We start from the raw sequence: 15698 nt of genomic DNA on the forward strand, positions 1-15698 counted from the left end.
TTTCCCAATGTTTTTCTTTATTTTCCACTTTTTTTCCATTTTAATTTTCTTAAAAAAATATGAAGAAGCCCCTGCCCAGAGCCAGGGGGAGGCGCGGCCCCGCACGGGCCCGGCCGGCTCGGCGACAGCCCCCCCGGGTCCCGGCCCGTGGCGTGGCACCTCTTCAGGGCACGGCGGGTCTGGGCAGGGCCCCCCGGAGCGAGGGGTGTCCCCGGGGCACCAGGGGCTCGGCTTGGTGCCCCAGCGCTGCTGCAGCCTGGGAGGGGGGGTGGGGGGCTGGGGGGAGGCTCCAAAGTACCCGGACGGGTGCCCTCGCGCACGCGCAGACCGGTGTGCACACACGTGTTCACACGCACATGCATGCACGTCCCCGACGGCTGCAGAAAAACAAAAGCCCCCCCCCCCGCAGCGTGCGGGGTGAAGCCTGAGCTCTCCCGTGCACCGGCACAAGGCAACCCCCCCCTGCTACCACCGCCCCTGCGCCCACCGCAGAGGTGCTGCGTGCCTAGCTGGTGCCATCGCATGGGGCTGTACCCCCCAGCTTGCCCCCACGCTCCCAGGGACCCCAGCCCAGCCTACAGCGGGGGGGCAGGCTCTGCACCAGCACCCCCCACCCTGCTGCAGGGGTGGGAGCGCAGGCGCGCGGTGGGGCTGAGACTCCCTGCACCAGCTGTGCCCCGGGTGGGCTGTCCCTTGCCCCACTCCTGTGCCCGGGGAGGTGCTGCAGTGACGAAGGGGGGACTGGTGCGGGGGTGATGGGGTGCACCATGCAGCTGGGATGGGGTGCAGGAGCCCCCAGCCTCCATCTACCTCCAGCTCTGGCACCCGCCGCCCCTTCCTGCGGCCATCAGCCGAAGTAGGGGTTGTCGTGCTGGAAGTTGTAGTCAGGGCAGACCTTCTGGACCAGCTTGTAGTCGATGCTGAGGAAGGAGATGAAGATGCAGATGACCTTGAAGGGCTTGGCGCAGAGCCAGGCGGCGTGGCTCTGCGTGTGCTCGGTGAAGCACACCTTGGAGGGGTCATACAGGCAGGGCTTGTTCTTCCGTGCCCGGTTGGTTTTCTCGTACTCCACGTGGCAGTTGAGGGCCTTGGCTGGGCGCCCCTCAGGCAAGGTGCTCTGCTGGGGTGGTGGGTGGGGGAGTGGCGGTGGGGCTGGCACCAGCACCTCGAAGCCCACCGCCTTGGAGGGGGGCACGATACTGACCGAGACATTGCCCAGGCTGGAGGAGTTGTGGCGGAAATAGACGCTGAAGGTCCCGTTGATGTGGTCAACAATCTTTCCCGTCACCAGCAGGCTGAACTTCAGCGTCTTGATGTTGAAGTAGAAATCACCCCAGCCAAAGATCTTCTTGGTGCGGCCAGACTTGAGCGAGGGCTTGCGCCGGGCGCGGGGGCCCAGCAGCTCCCCAGCTGTTTGGTTCTTCTGCCAGTCCCAGGGGCTCCGCACAGCACCCGAGGGTGTTCCTGCGCCCCGGGGGGGCTCAGCTGGAATCAGCCGCCTGGGGTCGAGCATGGGGGGCTTCAGGGTGCCATAAGGGACATCCTTGAGGAGGCCGGAGGTGCCCAGCTCCAGGTACCCCAAGGTCTTGGCAATGTGGCCCCCAGCACACACCATCTGGGGGAAAGAGGGCAGAGACTGCATGAGCTGTGTCTGCTACCCCTCACTCATCCTCCTGTCTGCTGCCCTTTCTGCTGCCCCTGGCTCCTGACTCATCTTCCTGCCTGCTGGCCCTTGTGCATCCTCCTGCCTGCCACCCCTGGCTCATCCTGCCTGCTGCCCTGGCTCATTCTCCTGCCTCTGCTCCTGGCTCTTCCTCCTGCCTGTCCCCATGCCCCGCTCTGTGTCCATGTACCCCTCCTGCGCCCCTCCATCCCATCCGTGGCCATGCACCCCTCCGGGCCCATACGCCCCTTTAGTACCGCGCCTCCCCCCCGTCCACTATGCCCCCAGCCATGCCCAGAACCGAGCATGGCTGCACCCTGCCCACGCCACCCCCAACCCCTGCTCAGCTTCGCACAGGCCTGTCCCAGACACACCCCGGAGCCAGGGCTGCTTCTCCAGCATCATCCATGTCCCCGTGACAAGGAGAAGCAGGACACTGGACAATTCATGACTGCCTGCCCCACCACAGCTGAGACCTATTAAAATGGAGGGGGGTGGCAGGCAGCAGCGTGTGCAGAGATGGGGAGGCATCAGAGCCCCGCGCCGCCTGCCAGGGAAGCCTAATTGCATTACCCAGTGCCTCTGATCTGCAGCTGAAATTACAGAGACCCCTGCCAGGCTGCACGGCAGCCGCTCCGCCCTCCAGGATAATTACACCGGGTGGACACAGCTGAAGAGTGGGGTGCATTGTGTGCAGAGGAGGGGCACACAAGGAATGAGCAGGGACCCCTTGCTCTGCTGGAGGGGGAGGGGATGGGGTAATTTTCTGCATTCTGGCAAGGGAGGGAATTTGCAGCAAAAGCAGAAAAATGGGCAAGCAGAGGGAAGGAAAATGCCAGGCAGCTGCAAGGTCCCTGCGTCGGCATGGGGACACCCCCTTGTGCAACACAGAGCCAGGAGCCTTCGGCAACAGCTCTCACAGGGTGGGGAGAGCCAGCTCCTCTCCTGCTGGGGTAAATCGAGGCAGGGAGCTGTGATGGAGACTTGCTGCCTTGTCTCTCCAACCTGGGCGAGCTGTGAATCCAGTTAAGGAAGCACTGATGGGCACTGGCACACCAGGACTCTGGAGACGCACCCAGTCCGGGACCCATCTCCTGCCAGGTGCCAGCTGGGAAGGGACCATAGTGTCTGCTTCCCGAGGTTCCCCACCGCCATGGCTCTGCCGGTCCAGCTGCCGGCACCAACATTGCGTGGCTCAGCAGTGGCGAGCAGAGCCAGCTGGCACCTCTTCAGCCCTGGGACCCTGTCTGACGTGTCCCATGTCCCTCCCTTGCCTAAGCCCGCCTGCCCCCCCGCTTCCCCATCTCTCAGCTTGGCTTGCTCCTGGCTCTGCACCCTGGTGCCCGGTGTGCCCCTGCCTGCCCTGCCAGCTGCTCCCGGCACGCAGGATGCTGCTCCGTCAGCCCCGGCCTCGTCAATCACTGTCGCCCGCGAGCTGGCAGGTGCTCAGGCTGCTCTGGCAGTTTTTGCTCTGGACGACCTGTTTCCAGACGGGGACGCGGGAGGAGGGGAGTGGGGAAGGGAGGGTGGCGAGCAGAGCAGAGGCGCCAGCTGGAAGGGCCTGGGGGGAGCCTGGGGGTGTGGTGCTCCCATAGGAAACTGAGGTAAGCCTCAGTGCTGAATCCGACCCTGTGGGGCTGGAGGCAGGGCAGGAGGCACAAGGGTTGGCTCCTGCTTGCCACTGCTTGGGTCTCATCCTGACACCAGCCACCTTACAGCACTGTCAGAATGACTCGAAGCTGTTTCCCCCTCAGAGCGCAGTGCACTCATCCCATGACCCCCATCAGAGAGGGGCGAGTCCCCCGAGCCCACTCCCCTGTGGCCAGGCAGGTCTGTGTGCGGGGATTGGTCTGTGCTGGATGGAGCAGCACTGTGGAGGGCTGCCCCGGCCGCAGACCCCCACACTTGTTCCGTTCTCCACTGCTGAGCTGGAGTCTCTGGCCAGGCTGCGCGCTGCTGTCTGCAGGATCTATTGCCTTATCCCCCTAATGCTGCGTGCGCCGGGATCAGCCTGTAAATCTGCTCTGGCATGTGCTCGCTCTCGCCAGCACCGCACCGGCAGGGGAGGCAGCCGGGGCAGGGGCAGCGGGGGCAGAGAAGGCAGCGGGGGCAGGGGAGGCAGCCGGGGCAGGGGCAGCGGGGGCAGGGGAGGCAGCCGGGGCAGGGGCAGCGGGGGCAGGGGAGGCAGCCCCGGCAGGGAGGCAGCCCCGGGCAGGGAGATGGCCAGGGCAGGGAGGCAGCGGGGGCAGGGGAGGCAGCCGTGGCAGGGAGGCAGCCGGGGCAGGGAGATAGCCAAGGCAGGGAGGCAGCAGGGGCAGGGGAGGCAACCCAGCTGCTGCCGGCACTGGCCATTCTGCCCCGGGGCTCTGCTCGGGAACCGGCCGGTCCGGTCCGGGCTGCCTGGCCCCGAGTCTGTGGGCAGGGGAGGAAGATTTGTGGAGACTCAACCCAGCCCAGGGAGTGGGGACAGGGGGCTCTGCGGTGCGGAGCTGCGGCTGAGCATCCCCGCAGCCCCCCGCTCCGGTCTGGCCGTCCCCCAGCTCCCTCCCCAATCTCTCTTTGAGCGCGGCTGCTGCCTTCGCCCTTATCTATATTTCAACGCAGCTTCAAAGCCGGGTGTCTTCACCAGCCAGCGAGAGAGGGAGCGAGCGCGGCAGGACCGCGAGATGAAGAGATAAATGGGGGAGGGGGAGAGGGGCAGCCCCCCAGCACCCCCAGCTCCAGCCGGGGGAGCGGTGTTTTGCGGGCCGGGGGACGGTGGCCCCGGCGAGCCCGGCGTTCCCCCTCTGCCCCAGCTCTGCTCCATCATTAATCCCACTCGTACATATTCATTAGCCCAGGAGACCCCGCGTCCTGCCGTGGGGAGGCTGTGGGCCTCCCCCCCTCCCGAGGAGCGCGGGCGGGCGAGGGGCAGCGGTAAGGCTGGAGCTGGGAGCCCCCCGGAGCCGCCTGCACCCTCGGAGGGGGGACAAGGAGCAGCGCAGCGCCTGCAGCCCGCGCGGAACGTGCGCATACGCTGCCCAAGCCCCCACCAGCCCGGGAAAGATTTCTGGAGGTTTCTCAGCTCTGCGCTGGCTTTCCATCTCAGCTAGGGCTGAGAGCCAGGACGGCTGGTTCCCCCAGCAGTGCTACGTGAGCCACTGCGGCCCTCCTCCCTCTGCCTCAGTTTCCCTTTCCCATTCACCCTCCTTCCACGATCCCCTGCTAGCAGTGACGGAGATGCAAAGGGAATGGGGATGCGATGGGAAGAGGCTGTGATGGGGAAGTGATGGAGACCAGAGATGCAGTAGGGACAGACAGGCAGTGGTGGGGGGATGCAGTGGGGAACACAAGGACGTACTGGGGAAGGAGGCATCGACAACGGCTCCCTGCATTACTGGAGGCTGCGGGTTCCCAGGCCTGGCTTGTGTGGGAGGATGGGGCAGGATGGGGCCAGGGGCTGTGGGGCACAGGCAGGGCAAGGCAGGGCACTCCTGGGGGTGTGCAAGGAGAAACGTGTCCCCCAGCCCCTCAGGGTAAGGGACTAGGCTGGCAGCATCCCACCCACCCCCAGGAGCTGCTGGGGGAACGGGGGATGAAAGGGAATTGCAGAGCAGGGCAGCAACTCTCGATGCAGACAGGGCTATTGATTGCAGCACAAGTGCAGGCCGGGGCCATGGGGGAGATCCTCGCTACCAGCAGCCCCTGGTGCAGCCCCCAGAGGACGGCTTCCCCGGGCCAGTCGGGGGTCTTGGAGCCCATGGGCCATGGCCACAGCAAGCCTCTTCCACAACAGCGCTGAGGGGAGTCAAGGTCACCCCCCCTGCACCCTGCCAGCACTGTCAGCATTCAGGGCAGGTCCCGCTCACACCTTGGGTTAAATATTAATGTTTCTGCTTGTGAGTGGTTGGGGTGCAGCACGCACACGCGTGCACGTGAGCCTCTTGGACCTGCTTCACTCGGGGGTGTCACAGTGCCTCCTGTCCCTGCAAGGGTGTGTGCAGAGCCCCCTCCCTCCCTGGCCGCACCAGGATCTGTCCCCTGTGCCAGAGGAGGGCCATGCCTGGCTCCACTGCACACTGGGCTCTGGCTGTGATGCACCATTCATGTGTGCTTGTCTGGTACGCTTGTTTTTTATTGTTACACATGCATGCGCTGCTGCATCCACACATTACCCCAAGACAACAATACATGTTTTTGCCGCTCTCAAGCCCCTTGTGCACTTTTCTGTGCGTGTGTGTGGCTGTGCAGGGCTGCCATGCGTCTGCAGGCACCCGTGTGTCACTCCACGTGTGCACAAGCAGCCAGGCAAGGATGCAGGAAGGGCTGGGGGCGGCTGCAGAGGGACTGGGAAGGCTCTCAGTGCCGGCATCAATTTGGCTTGTCAGGACCAGCAGTGATGGCCACTCACATCCCATTTGCTGGTGGGGCCAAGTGCCGTCAGCTGCTCCCCTGAGACCCACGGTCACCTTGGCGGAGGGAAGTGGATCAGCATGGGGAGGGGCAGGGTGGACCAGCTGCCCCAATGCGATGTGATGAGCTGCCAGCACCCTGAGAACAAGGCCATGACTGATGGGTGGGGTACCATCTCAAGGCAAAAGAGCCCCTGCCTGCACCAGGAGCAGAGTACCCATGACAAGCCTCACCAAAGGCCCTGTCCCTACAGCCAGACTGTCCCCTGCACCCAGCTCCAAGCTGTCCCCCCACCTCGGGAGCTAGTGGCAAAGCAGGTGCTGATCTGCTGATGGGGGTCTCCAGCTCTTCCCATGGGCACAGGGTCAAGCTGGTCTCTCCCCTGTCACCCCGCTGCCTTCGTTAGTGCAAGGAGATTAATTGGAGGTGGTGAGCGACAATCCCCACAGGCCCGCTCCCCCCGGCGCAGTGCAGCCCGGGGCGGTGTGGCATTTCCAAAGGTTAGCAGCAAACAAGGTGCCTCTGACAGCTCCCATTTATCTCGCTGGCGCCGCGCGGGTGCTAATGCGGTGGCAGGGTGACGCGGTGCAGCGGTGGGCTCTGCTGGGCTGTGAGGAGGGACCCAAGCCCACGCCTGAGGCGTGCAACACACGTCTGAACACCTGTGGATGGGTGAGAGCACACAGTGAGTGTGCACCCTGGGACGAATGCAGTCCTGTGCCTCCCGTGCACGTGCCCCAGTGCACGTCGGGGGGGCAGAAGCATTGGCAAGTGTAGATGAGGCTGGTGGGTGGCAGGCTGTTAATGGAAGTCCCCACGAGGCAAATCTGTGGTGATGATTCCTTGGTGCCAGGGTAACGATTTAACCTGCTGTTGGGCACACCTGGGCTGGGTCTGGGGTGCTGGTGGAGCTGGGAGGAGCCCAGGGGCCACAGACCAGAAGCGCAAGGTGAGACCCAGTCTGGCTGCCCAGCCCTGCCTGGGGAGGCTGCAACCGAGGATGCTGCTCCTCCAGTGGAGAGGACTCAAGGGCAAAAGGACGGGGCTGCAGGACGGGGAGAGGGCAGGTAAAGGGGGCCTGGGGAGAGCAGCAGTGCGCAGCCCAGCAGGGGTTACAGGGTTAGGGCTGCAGGTCCTGGGCAGGCACAGGGTGTCCCACAGCCAGACCCCTCCCTGCTGACACATGGGCCATCCTCTCCTCACTTTGCAACCCCTCAGTGTCACTCAGCCCCCTCCTCCTGCCCCCCCCCCCCCCCCCCCCCCCCCCCCGGACTTCACATGCAGCCGCTGTCCCAGCACAAAGGGACAGGATGGACGTGGCAGGGCGAAAGGGCACTATGCTCCAAGGGATGCTGAACCTGCCCCAGTTCCAGGCACCAAGGGGTCGAGCAGGTGACAGACAGGGACAAGTCAGGATGCACTCATGCACAGCCACCCTGCCACACACACACACACACACACACACACAGAGTCACAGTGATGGCCGGACAAATCCTGCCCTGAAGGTGAGCTCAGCATGACCACCTGAAGGCCTCCTCAGTCTTTCCTCTGCCTCTTCCATGCTGCCACTGCCACAGCTGCCAGCAGTTTACATGCACCCAAACCCAGCACAGCAGGCAGGCGGCTGCAGAACCCTCAGCACCAGGGTGGGCAAATGCAGCACCAGGCAAACCCAGCACCAGCACCTCCTTGGCAGGAGCAGAGCCCAGACAAGCTTGCCAAAGCCAGACCCACCACTGGGTGATTACAGCACCGTGGGCCTGCTGAAGCTGCTGGTGCCCACCCTGCACACGCAGCCCATGGTGGCAGCAGGACCCCCGGGAGCCACGCTGTGGTCCTGCTCCCGGTGACACCCATGCCTGAAGTGATGCTCAGGTGACAGCCGGTGTCGCCTCATGTGGGAGCATGACCTCTGCGGGGCCAGGAGAAATCAGCTTCCCCCAGACACACTTGCCTTCACCCCCTAAACAGACACCTCACTCCTTGCAGATGGAAAAAATATGCAAATGCTGCGGCTTTATTAACGCGCTCGGCACGCGCTGGCTAATAAATATTTCATAGCCCGAGTAGGACTTTTTTTTTTCCTCCTTCTTTCTTTCGTTTTGGTTCCTTTTCCCTGTCACTCGTTTCCTGCCTTTTCTTTTCTCAGCCGTTGTTTTATTTATTTATTACTTTTAAGGGCTTCATGGTGAGACAGGAGCTGGTAGGTGGCTGGGGGGGGAGCAGGGAAAAATGTACATCCCCAGTCTCTCCCCCCACGGGTGAAAAAGAAAAGTGCTGTTAAGAGCAAAGGAAAAAATATAATAGAAGGGAGGAGACAGCACCAGGCAAAGGATTCAGGGCTTGTGTGACTCATTGGACTCAAGGAAGAAAAGAGAATGAATGAGAAAATGAGGAGATAAACGGAGCGGGAAGGGGGTGAGGGGTGTGCAGGCGGGTGTGTACAAGCCAGCGGCGAGGGGGCACGGGGGTGGCGGGAGGGACAGGGACGCGTGAGCTGATGGGCTCGGAGGAAATTGAATCCTGCTCACCCAGGCAGCGCATTGCCAGCATCCCCTGGAGCCAGCCGCAGCCCAGCCTGCCTGAGACGCCCAGCTCGGCTTGGCCAGCGGGACCTGGCACCACACGGCGGGGGTGGGGGGGGGGCGGAAGGGGCTGGGGGTCAGTGAGGAGAGGGGCTGCTCCCAGCCAGCGCAGTGCTGCATGCTCCCGTGCGGTGCCAGGGCTGTGGCTCCCTCGGCTGAGCCCCTCGCGCTTGGGAGACACGGGCACGCAGTTACATGGATAGCGTGTGGGGAAATGGAGGCAGAGCCGGCAGGGACTAGTCCCAGGCACCCAGGGGTGCCCAGCCAGGATGCTCACATCCCCCCTTCTCAGCCCTTGTGGCTCTGCCTCAGTTTCCCCACGGTGGAGCAGGCTGCAGGGTTCTCTCCACCCCTCCAGAGCTGTCCTGGTTCTTTGGTGAGCGAGGTCTTCCTGGGGGGTGCAGAGCTTCCCCTGAGCCCCCCCCAAACCAGAGGGACCCCGGGGCCCTCAGGGATGCAGCCCCTACCTTCTGCCCAGCTGCCTCTCCTCCCCCCTGGCCCACCCCCACCCCCTTGCCTCACCATTTCACTTTATTATTGCAATAAATGTAGCCATAAAAGTGGCAGGTATCGGCGTGTGAGGAGATCGCTTCTCCTGAGCTATGGAAATGTAATTTCGAGTGTGCCCGGGAAATTTTATAAGATCGTATCAGGCGGGATCATAAATTGCATTTCCAGCCCCCCTTCCCCCCTGCACCACCACCCCCCCACCCCCCCCACCCCCATGACACAGGGCTGGTGCGAAGGTCACCACAGAGAGGAGCAAATGCGGGGCTGTCCCCTCAGTGGAGACCCCGTCCCTGTGCCCCCCTCAGCACTGCACCCACTGTGCTACCCCCATCTCCCCCCAGCACATTCCCAGGGCCAGCCAGGATTTATTCTACCCAGCAGGAGAAGGAAGGGAGGAGCAGCGGCATGGACGTGGCTGTCCCCTGCACCACCCCCCCCCCCCGGCAGCAGAGGCTGATTAAAACCCTCCAAGAGACCCAGGGGTGCAGGGGACCCTCAAGGGCATCACTGAGGCCGCAGCTCCTCTTGGGCTGTGCTGTCCTGGGGTCACAAGGACTGCGCCCCGCTGCAGCCGGGCACCGGCTACTGCCAGGAGCAGGGGATGACGGGTCCCTGCAGCCAATCGCCCTCTGGAAGCCCCTCACAATCTCTGGGGGCAGGATTTGGCCCCCGGTTGCATGCACCACCCTTCCTGGGGTCTGGGTCCCCAGCAGGCACCAGGCAAAGTGGTGCAAAGCATCACTCTGCTGAGGAACCGAGGACAGAGGCTCTGCTGCTCAGTGCTGGGGGGACAGGAGAAGGAATTAAGAGGGTCTTTCCCACTGTGACACCCACCGAGCCCAGCCCAGCTGCTGGGTGAGCCACAGGGGCTGGACCTGGACGGGGTCTGCACCGCTGGTGGCACTGGGCTGAGCAACATGCCACGCGCTGGGCGTGCAGCAGTCAGCCCCTGTCCGAGCAACAGGGTCTGATGGGGATTTATTTGGGGAGGGGAAAATTAATCCCACTGCGAGCACAGGGCCCTGCAGGCTCTTTGCAGCTGATCATTTCTGCAGGCTGGGCACTCATTTCCACAATGACTTTCCTTTTGCAACAGCGATCAGGAAAAAAGGCGGCGGGGGGGGTGGTGGGGGGTGGAGAACACGGGCACAGGGACGTGATTATTTCTTTAGTAGCAATCCAAGCGGCTGGAGAGGAAGCTTCATCTTTCCTGGGCCATTTACCTTCAGCGCCCGAGCGCGAAGGCTGAGCCAGGCAGCTCTTCAGAGATGCTGGAGCTCGGCCAGGGCAGGCAGGGGGGTGGGAGGCTCCAGCTGCCGGGGTCTCAGCTCGGCATTGCCCCACTGCTGGGCTTACCGGCTGCTGGGACTTTGGCTCCCCGGGAGGAAGAGCTGTGGATGCGGGGTGGGGGGCAAAAGTCATTAATCTGGGAGCGTTAATTGGCATGGGTGTGATTAGCAGTGGGGCTGACGGGCGCTCAGCTCAGGGCTGCTGTCACAGATGGAAGCGCCCGCTTCAGCGGCTGCCTCACCGTCCCAGCTCGTGCCACCCCCTGCCAGCCCCCCTGCAGAAAACTGGCAATTAAAAACAAGGGAGGGGAGCAAGGGGAAGCAATAAGGCAGGCCCCAGATCTCAGCCAGAACACTACAGTGGAAGAGCAGGAGTGGGTCTGGCCGGGGGGCACCCTTTGGTGCCCCCCCCCTCCCCAGCCACTGCTCCTCCCCCCTCGATGGGAAGCTGAGCCGCGCCATGCTCCAGGCTCCAGCCTTATTGAATCTCTCAGCTCAGGGTGCAAAGGGCACCACAGGGAAGAGTTATTAAAAAAAGGGAAATGAGTCGCTTGGAAACCTTCTTTCGGAATAACTGTGTGTGTTTGTTTGGCGATAGATTAGCTCAGCCATGCTGAGCACACAGCACCCGCTGCAACAACGGTCAGCTCGGGAGACCAGCAGGAACCGGGAGAGGGGGGACGCATGGAGCTGCTCCCCTGGCCCCAGCAGCCGCTGGCTGGGCAGCGTCCTGCTCTGTGCCCGGAGGGACCCCTGGCCAGACGGGGGCTTGCAGGGCTGCACCGGCACCCAAACCCCATTTACCCCCCGCCCTGGTCCCAAATGGGGTATACGTCTCCAAGCCATGAAACAGTTAAATTCTCCCCATTAATGGGAGCTAGGGGGTGGGGTGAATAGGGGTGTCCTTGCACCAAAAGGGCAGCATCTGCTTAAGAGCAAAGCCATCTGTCAGCCAACAACCTGGCAGACGTGTGACAGCTCTTGGGTGACAGCAAGGGAAAGGGAATGAAGCAGGGCGAGTTTCCCGGAGGCTGGCATCCCACGCCACCAGCCTCCTGCTGGCATGGCCACCGGCGCTGCAAGGCAGGCTTTTCCCGGGAAGGGTTAATCCAGGAAGGAAAACCTGCCAGCAACACTCCAGGTGCTTTGCAGACACCCGCTATCTCACCTCCCCACCTGCTAGGAAGGAGGGAAACCGAGGCAAGGTGCTGGGGAGGCACATCCCTGCGAAGGCACAGGCAGGCAGCGGGGCTGGAGCAGGGATGAGGGAAGACACGCGGTGTCCTGGCTCCAGCGCCAAGCCACAACACCCCGCTCTCCTCCCGGGCACCCGGGTCGCTCCTGCCTGCGCTGGGGACAGTGGCACACTGCCCCTTCCACCACTGGCTCTTGTTCAGCACCTGGGGTGGATCAGGCCATCACCTGGGCATCGGGGACCACAAGGCTGAGGTGACATCTCTCTCCCAGGAAGGCCAGCAGGTTGCTGGCTAGGAATTGCCCTTCCTCTGCAAAATTCCAGCTGCCCCTCCGAGCCCAAGGATGGCAGCTGGATGTGCCGCAGAGCTACAGCCAGCCAGGGGCCTGTCCCATTGCTCCCGGCTGCACCTGGGGGGCTGGATGGGACCCAAACCAGCAGGAAGCCAGGCTAGACCCTACTCTGAGGGACCCCTAAGATTTAATGCTCAGTGCACAGAAAAAAAAAATATAATTCATAAATATAAACCAGCAGCCTGAGGAAGGCAGGGGCAGGGAGATCACCTGCAGGGAGCACTGGGCAGCATCTCTCCCGCCCGCCCAGGCGCTGCCATCCCGAGCCCAGGTGCATGGGGAGGAGAAGACAAATCCCAGGCAGCAGCAGCCATGAAGGGTAGGGGGTCGGGGGGGAGGTGATTTGCACACACACAGCGGAGATGGGCACCCACTGGGCTGGGAGAGCTTGTCCACCCCAGCAGGGAGATGCACACTGGCACACACCCCCAGCAGGGACAATCAGCACACACAGCAGTGGGGAGACACCCCGGGGGTCTGTCCTTCCTGCAGCAGTGATGCTCTCCCAAACATCCCCCCCCAGGAGCGAATGCTCGCCTGCCCGCAGGAGGTAGCCACATCTGCCTCTTCACCCACCGTTCCCACCACAACCCCAGTGGGACCGGCAGTGGGGAGCTCAGGTCCCGTGCAGCAACTGGGGCTGGGGGGGAGCTGGCAGGGCCCCCCCCACCCCTCAGGCTGCCTTCTGCCCTCCCAGAGAGGCCGGGAAAGTTTCTCCCCAACAGGCCCGGAGGACTAGGGTGCAGCTCCATCTCCCTCCCCCTGCGACCCAGCTGGGCACATGGCTGTGCAGAGCCTGCCCCCCCCTGCAACCCCGTCCCCACGCCAGGAAGCCCACGGACCACCGGCCAGTGCCCACAGACCACCGGCCAGTGCCGGGCCCGCACTGCAGAGGGGTTGGGGCTCACTGTCCCCGCCAGCATCTCCCGGGGTTATTGCCCACACACATGGCAGGAGGCTCCCGCACCCAAGTACCCACCCTGTGCCCCGGGATGGGCCCACTCCCCCCAGCTGTGAGCCCCCTCCTCACCGCCCAGCGTGGCTGCCTGTGCAGTCAGGGAGGGGGACAGGGGCAGCGCCCTGCTCCTGATTTCATCAAAACAAAACCATTTGTCTTGAAGCAGCTCCAGCACCGACAGATGCTCTGCGTTAGATGGACACGGGGAGGGGGGGGGTCACGCAGAGCCACCCCCACACACAGACACACGCTCGCACACACATCTAGCCATCTATATACATACAGAGAGGAGCGTGCCAGAGAGAGACAAGTTGCAGGAGCCTTTGCCTGGGGGGTAGGGTTGTGCGGGGGGGTGGGGGGGGTGGGGGGTGTCCCTGATGTGCATCCAATTCCCGAGAGGGAATTGACTCGTTTGATTTTATTCATGAAACAGAAAGTAAAAATGGAGTGTCAGGAAATCAGATCTGCCGTGTGATGAGCCTGCCCCCCCCCCCCAGCAGAACTGTATGGCGGGGGGGTGGGGTGGCACAAATCCCCCCATTCATGACCACCACAGATGCTGACGCCAGATGCAGCTGTAGCCCCCAAATAGGGCAGCTCCGGCTGGGTGGGGAAAGCCTTGCTGGGCTCCAGGGGGAAGGTGGCAGAGGCAGGGGACCCAGAGAGGCAAGTGGCCTTGGGAAGCATCAGGCATCAGGGGCCATCGGGGGGGGGGGGGGGCTCTGCGGGTGGGGAGGGTGTCTCCGCATCTACAGCCGCTCCTCGACCTCCACTGACAGGCGAAGGGGCAAGAACAGGCAAAGCCCCCCCGCCCCCCCCCCCAGCTCAGCGAGGCCAAGCCTGTCCCTGGGGCAAATGCCCAGTGTGCCGCCCCCGCCGGCTGAGGGGGCACCCCAGCGAGGTGGGGGGACGGAGCTGGAGGGGAGCTGCCCCCCAGCAGAGGCAAAGGCCACGCCGGCGCTGGAGCTGAGCCCACACCAAGTCAGGACAGGGATGAGGCATCACCTCTGCAGGTGGTTTCGGCGCTCACACCCTGCTCGGAGCCGGGGGAACCTTGGCTGCCCGCCCCGGCCCTGCTCGGGGTGCGGCTGCCCCCCCCGCCGGGGCACCCTCCTGCCTCCCCTCGCTCGCCCCACCGCAGGCCCGTCCCGCTGCTCCCCCTCCGCAGGTGCGATGCAGGTGCGGGACAAGCGCCCCCCCCGCCCCCGCCCCCGCGCGGCCGCCCCCACGCTCACGCGCGGCTCAGTCTCGCGCGTCTCGCTGCCCTCCCCCCCCCTTCCCCCCCCCCCCCCCCCCCACGGGCACTTGCCAGACGGCGCCTTCCGCGCTCTGCTCCGGGGGGGCGCTGCTTGGAACCGGGGGCTGCACCGGCGGCGGGACACCACGCTGCCCCCCCCCCCCCAGCCCCACGGGTCCCCAACTCCGCCCGGCGCCGGAGCGCGGCGCCCCGCACCCCCCGCGCAGGGTCCGGAACAGCCCCCGAGCCCTCTCCAACTTGGGGCGAGCGGGACCCCCCCGCTGTGCGATCCCTGCCCGCTGCCCCCCCACCCCCGCGCCATACAACTCTCCCATTCACCCCCCTGCAAACGCGTCCCCCCCATGACGGCACGACCCCCTCCTCGCGACTGCACAAGCCCCCCCCCCCCGGTTGTCCGCTATCTCCGTGTCTGCCTGAGCCCCCGCGCGACTGCACGATCCCCCCCTCGGCCACCGAACTGCATATTTCCCCGTTAGCCGCACGCCCCCCCTTCCCCCCCCCCGCAAGACCCCTTGCCAGGACTGCACACCCCCCCCCCCGCGGAACGGCACGGATCCCCCCGGAATTGTAGCACCCTCCCAATAATTGCTCGACCACCCCCCCCCCCCCGCCCCTGGAACTGCAACCCCCCCTCCGGGAACTGCAGCCCCCCCCCCCCCCCCCCCCCCCCCCCCCCCCTCGAGCCGCGCACCCCCCGGCGGCAGCGGCAACTTTGCTGCCCGCGGGCGGGGCGCGCCCGGTGCCCCCGTACCTGCAGCAGCAGCCAGGGCCCGAGCAGGGGCAGGCGGCGGCGGAGCATCGCGGGGCTCCCGGGATGGAGGGAGCACGGCGGCGGGCGGCGGGCGGCGGCGAGGGGAGGCAGGAAGAAAGTTGGAGACTTGCTGGGGCCGGGCGGCGCCTCCGCGGCGCCCCGCCAATCCCGGCCCGCCGCCCCCGCGGGGGGGGCACCGGGCGGCGGGCGGCGGGCACCGGGCAGCGGGCGGGGGCGGCTCCGGGGGGCGTCCCGGCGAGCCTGCGTCCAGCCCCTGGCCGCACCGGGGCGGCTCCGGGCCAGCCCTGTGCCCGGGGAGGGGCCAGAGCTGGGGCTGCCCCCCCTCTCCCTGGAGACCCCAGCACCCCGGGATGCTCCTGGTCCTGCCCCCCCTCTCCTGGGAAACCCCAGCACCCCGGGATGCCCCCAGTCCTGCCCCCCCCCTCCCAGGAGACCCCAGCACCCCGGGATGCCCCCAGTCCTGCCCCCCCCCTCTCCCAGGAGACCCCAGCACCCCGGGATGCCCCCAGTCCCGCTCCCCCTCTCCCAGGAGACCCCAGTCCCGCTCCTGTCCAGGGGGATGTGCTTGCACCTGGCAGGGACAGTCCTGCCCATGTCCATCCTGCCCATCTGCACCTGGGGAGGGGAGGGGGTCCCCTGCGTCTGCCCCTCCCCCCAAAGACTCCAGCAAAGAAGGGGGAGCATGGTACCAGAGGGTCTCTGAGGGGCAGCCCCCAGGCTCTG

General features: G+C 65.0%; 1 protein-coding gene across 1 annotated transcript; it reads right to left on the reverse strand.

The window, feature by feature from the left end:
• Nucleotides 1–26: 26 nt before the first annotated feature.
• Nucleotides 27–15112, reverse strand: NXPH4 (neurexophilin 4). The gene is made up of 2 exons (XM_037371088.1): nucleotides 14955–15112; nucleotides 27–1615 (listed from the first exon to the last, which is right to left on the reverse strand). The coding sequence occupies exons 1-2, from the start codon at nucleotides 15000–15002 to the stop codon at nucleotides 848–850; spliced, it is 816 nt and encodes a 271-aa protein (XP_037226985.1). The 5' UTR covers nucleotides 15003–15112; the 3' UTR covers nucleotides 27–847.
• Between the last annotated feature and the right edge of the window lie 586 nt (nucleotides 15113–15698).

Source organism: Falco rusticolus, chromosome 19 (assembly GCF_015220075.1).
Source record: "Falco rusticolus isolate bFalRus1 chromosome 19, bFalRus1.pri, whole genome shotgun sequence".
NCBI lineage: Eukaryota > Metazoa > Chordata > Aves > Falconiformes > Falconidae > Falco > Falco rusticolus.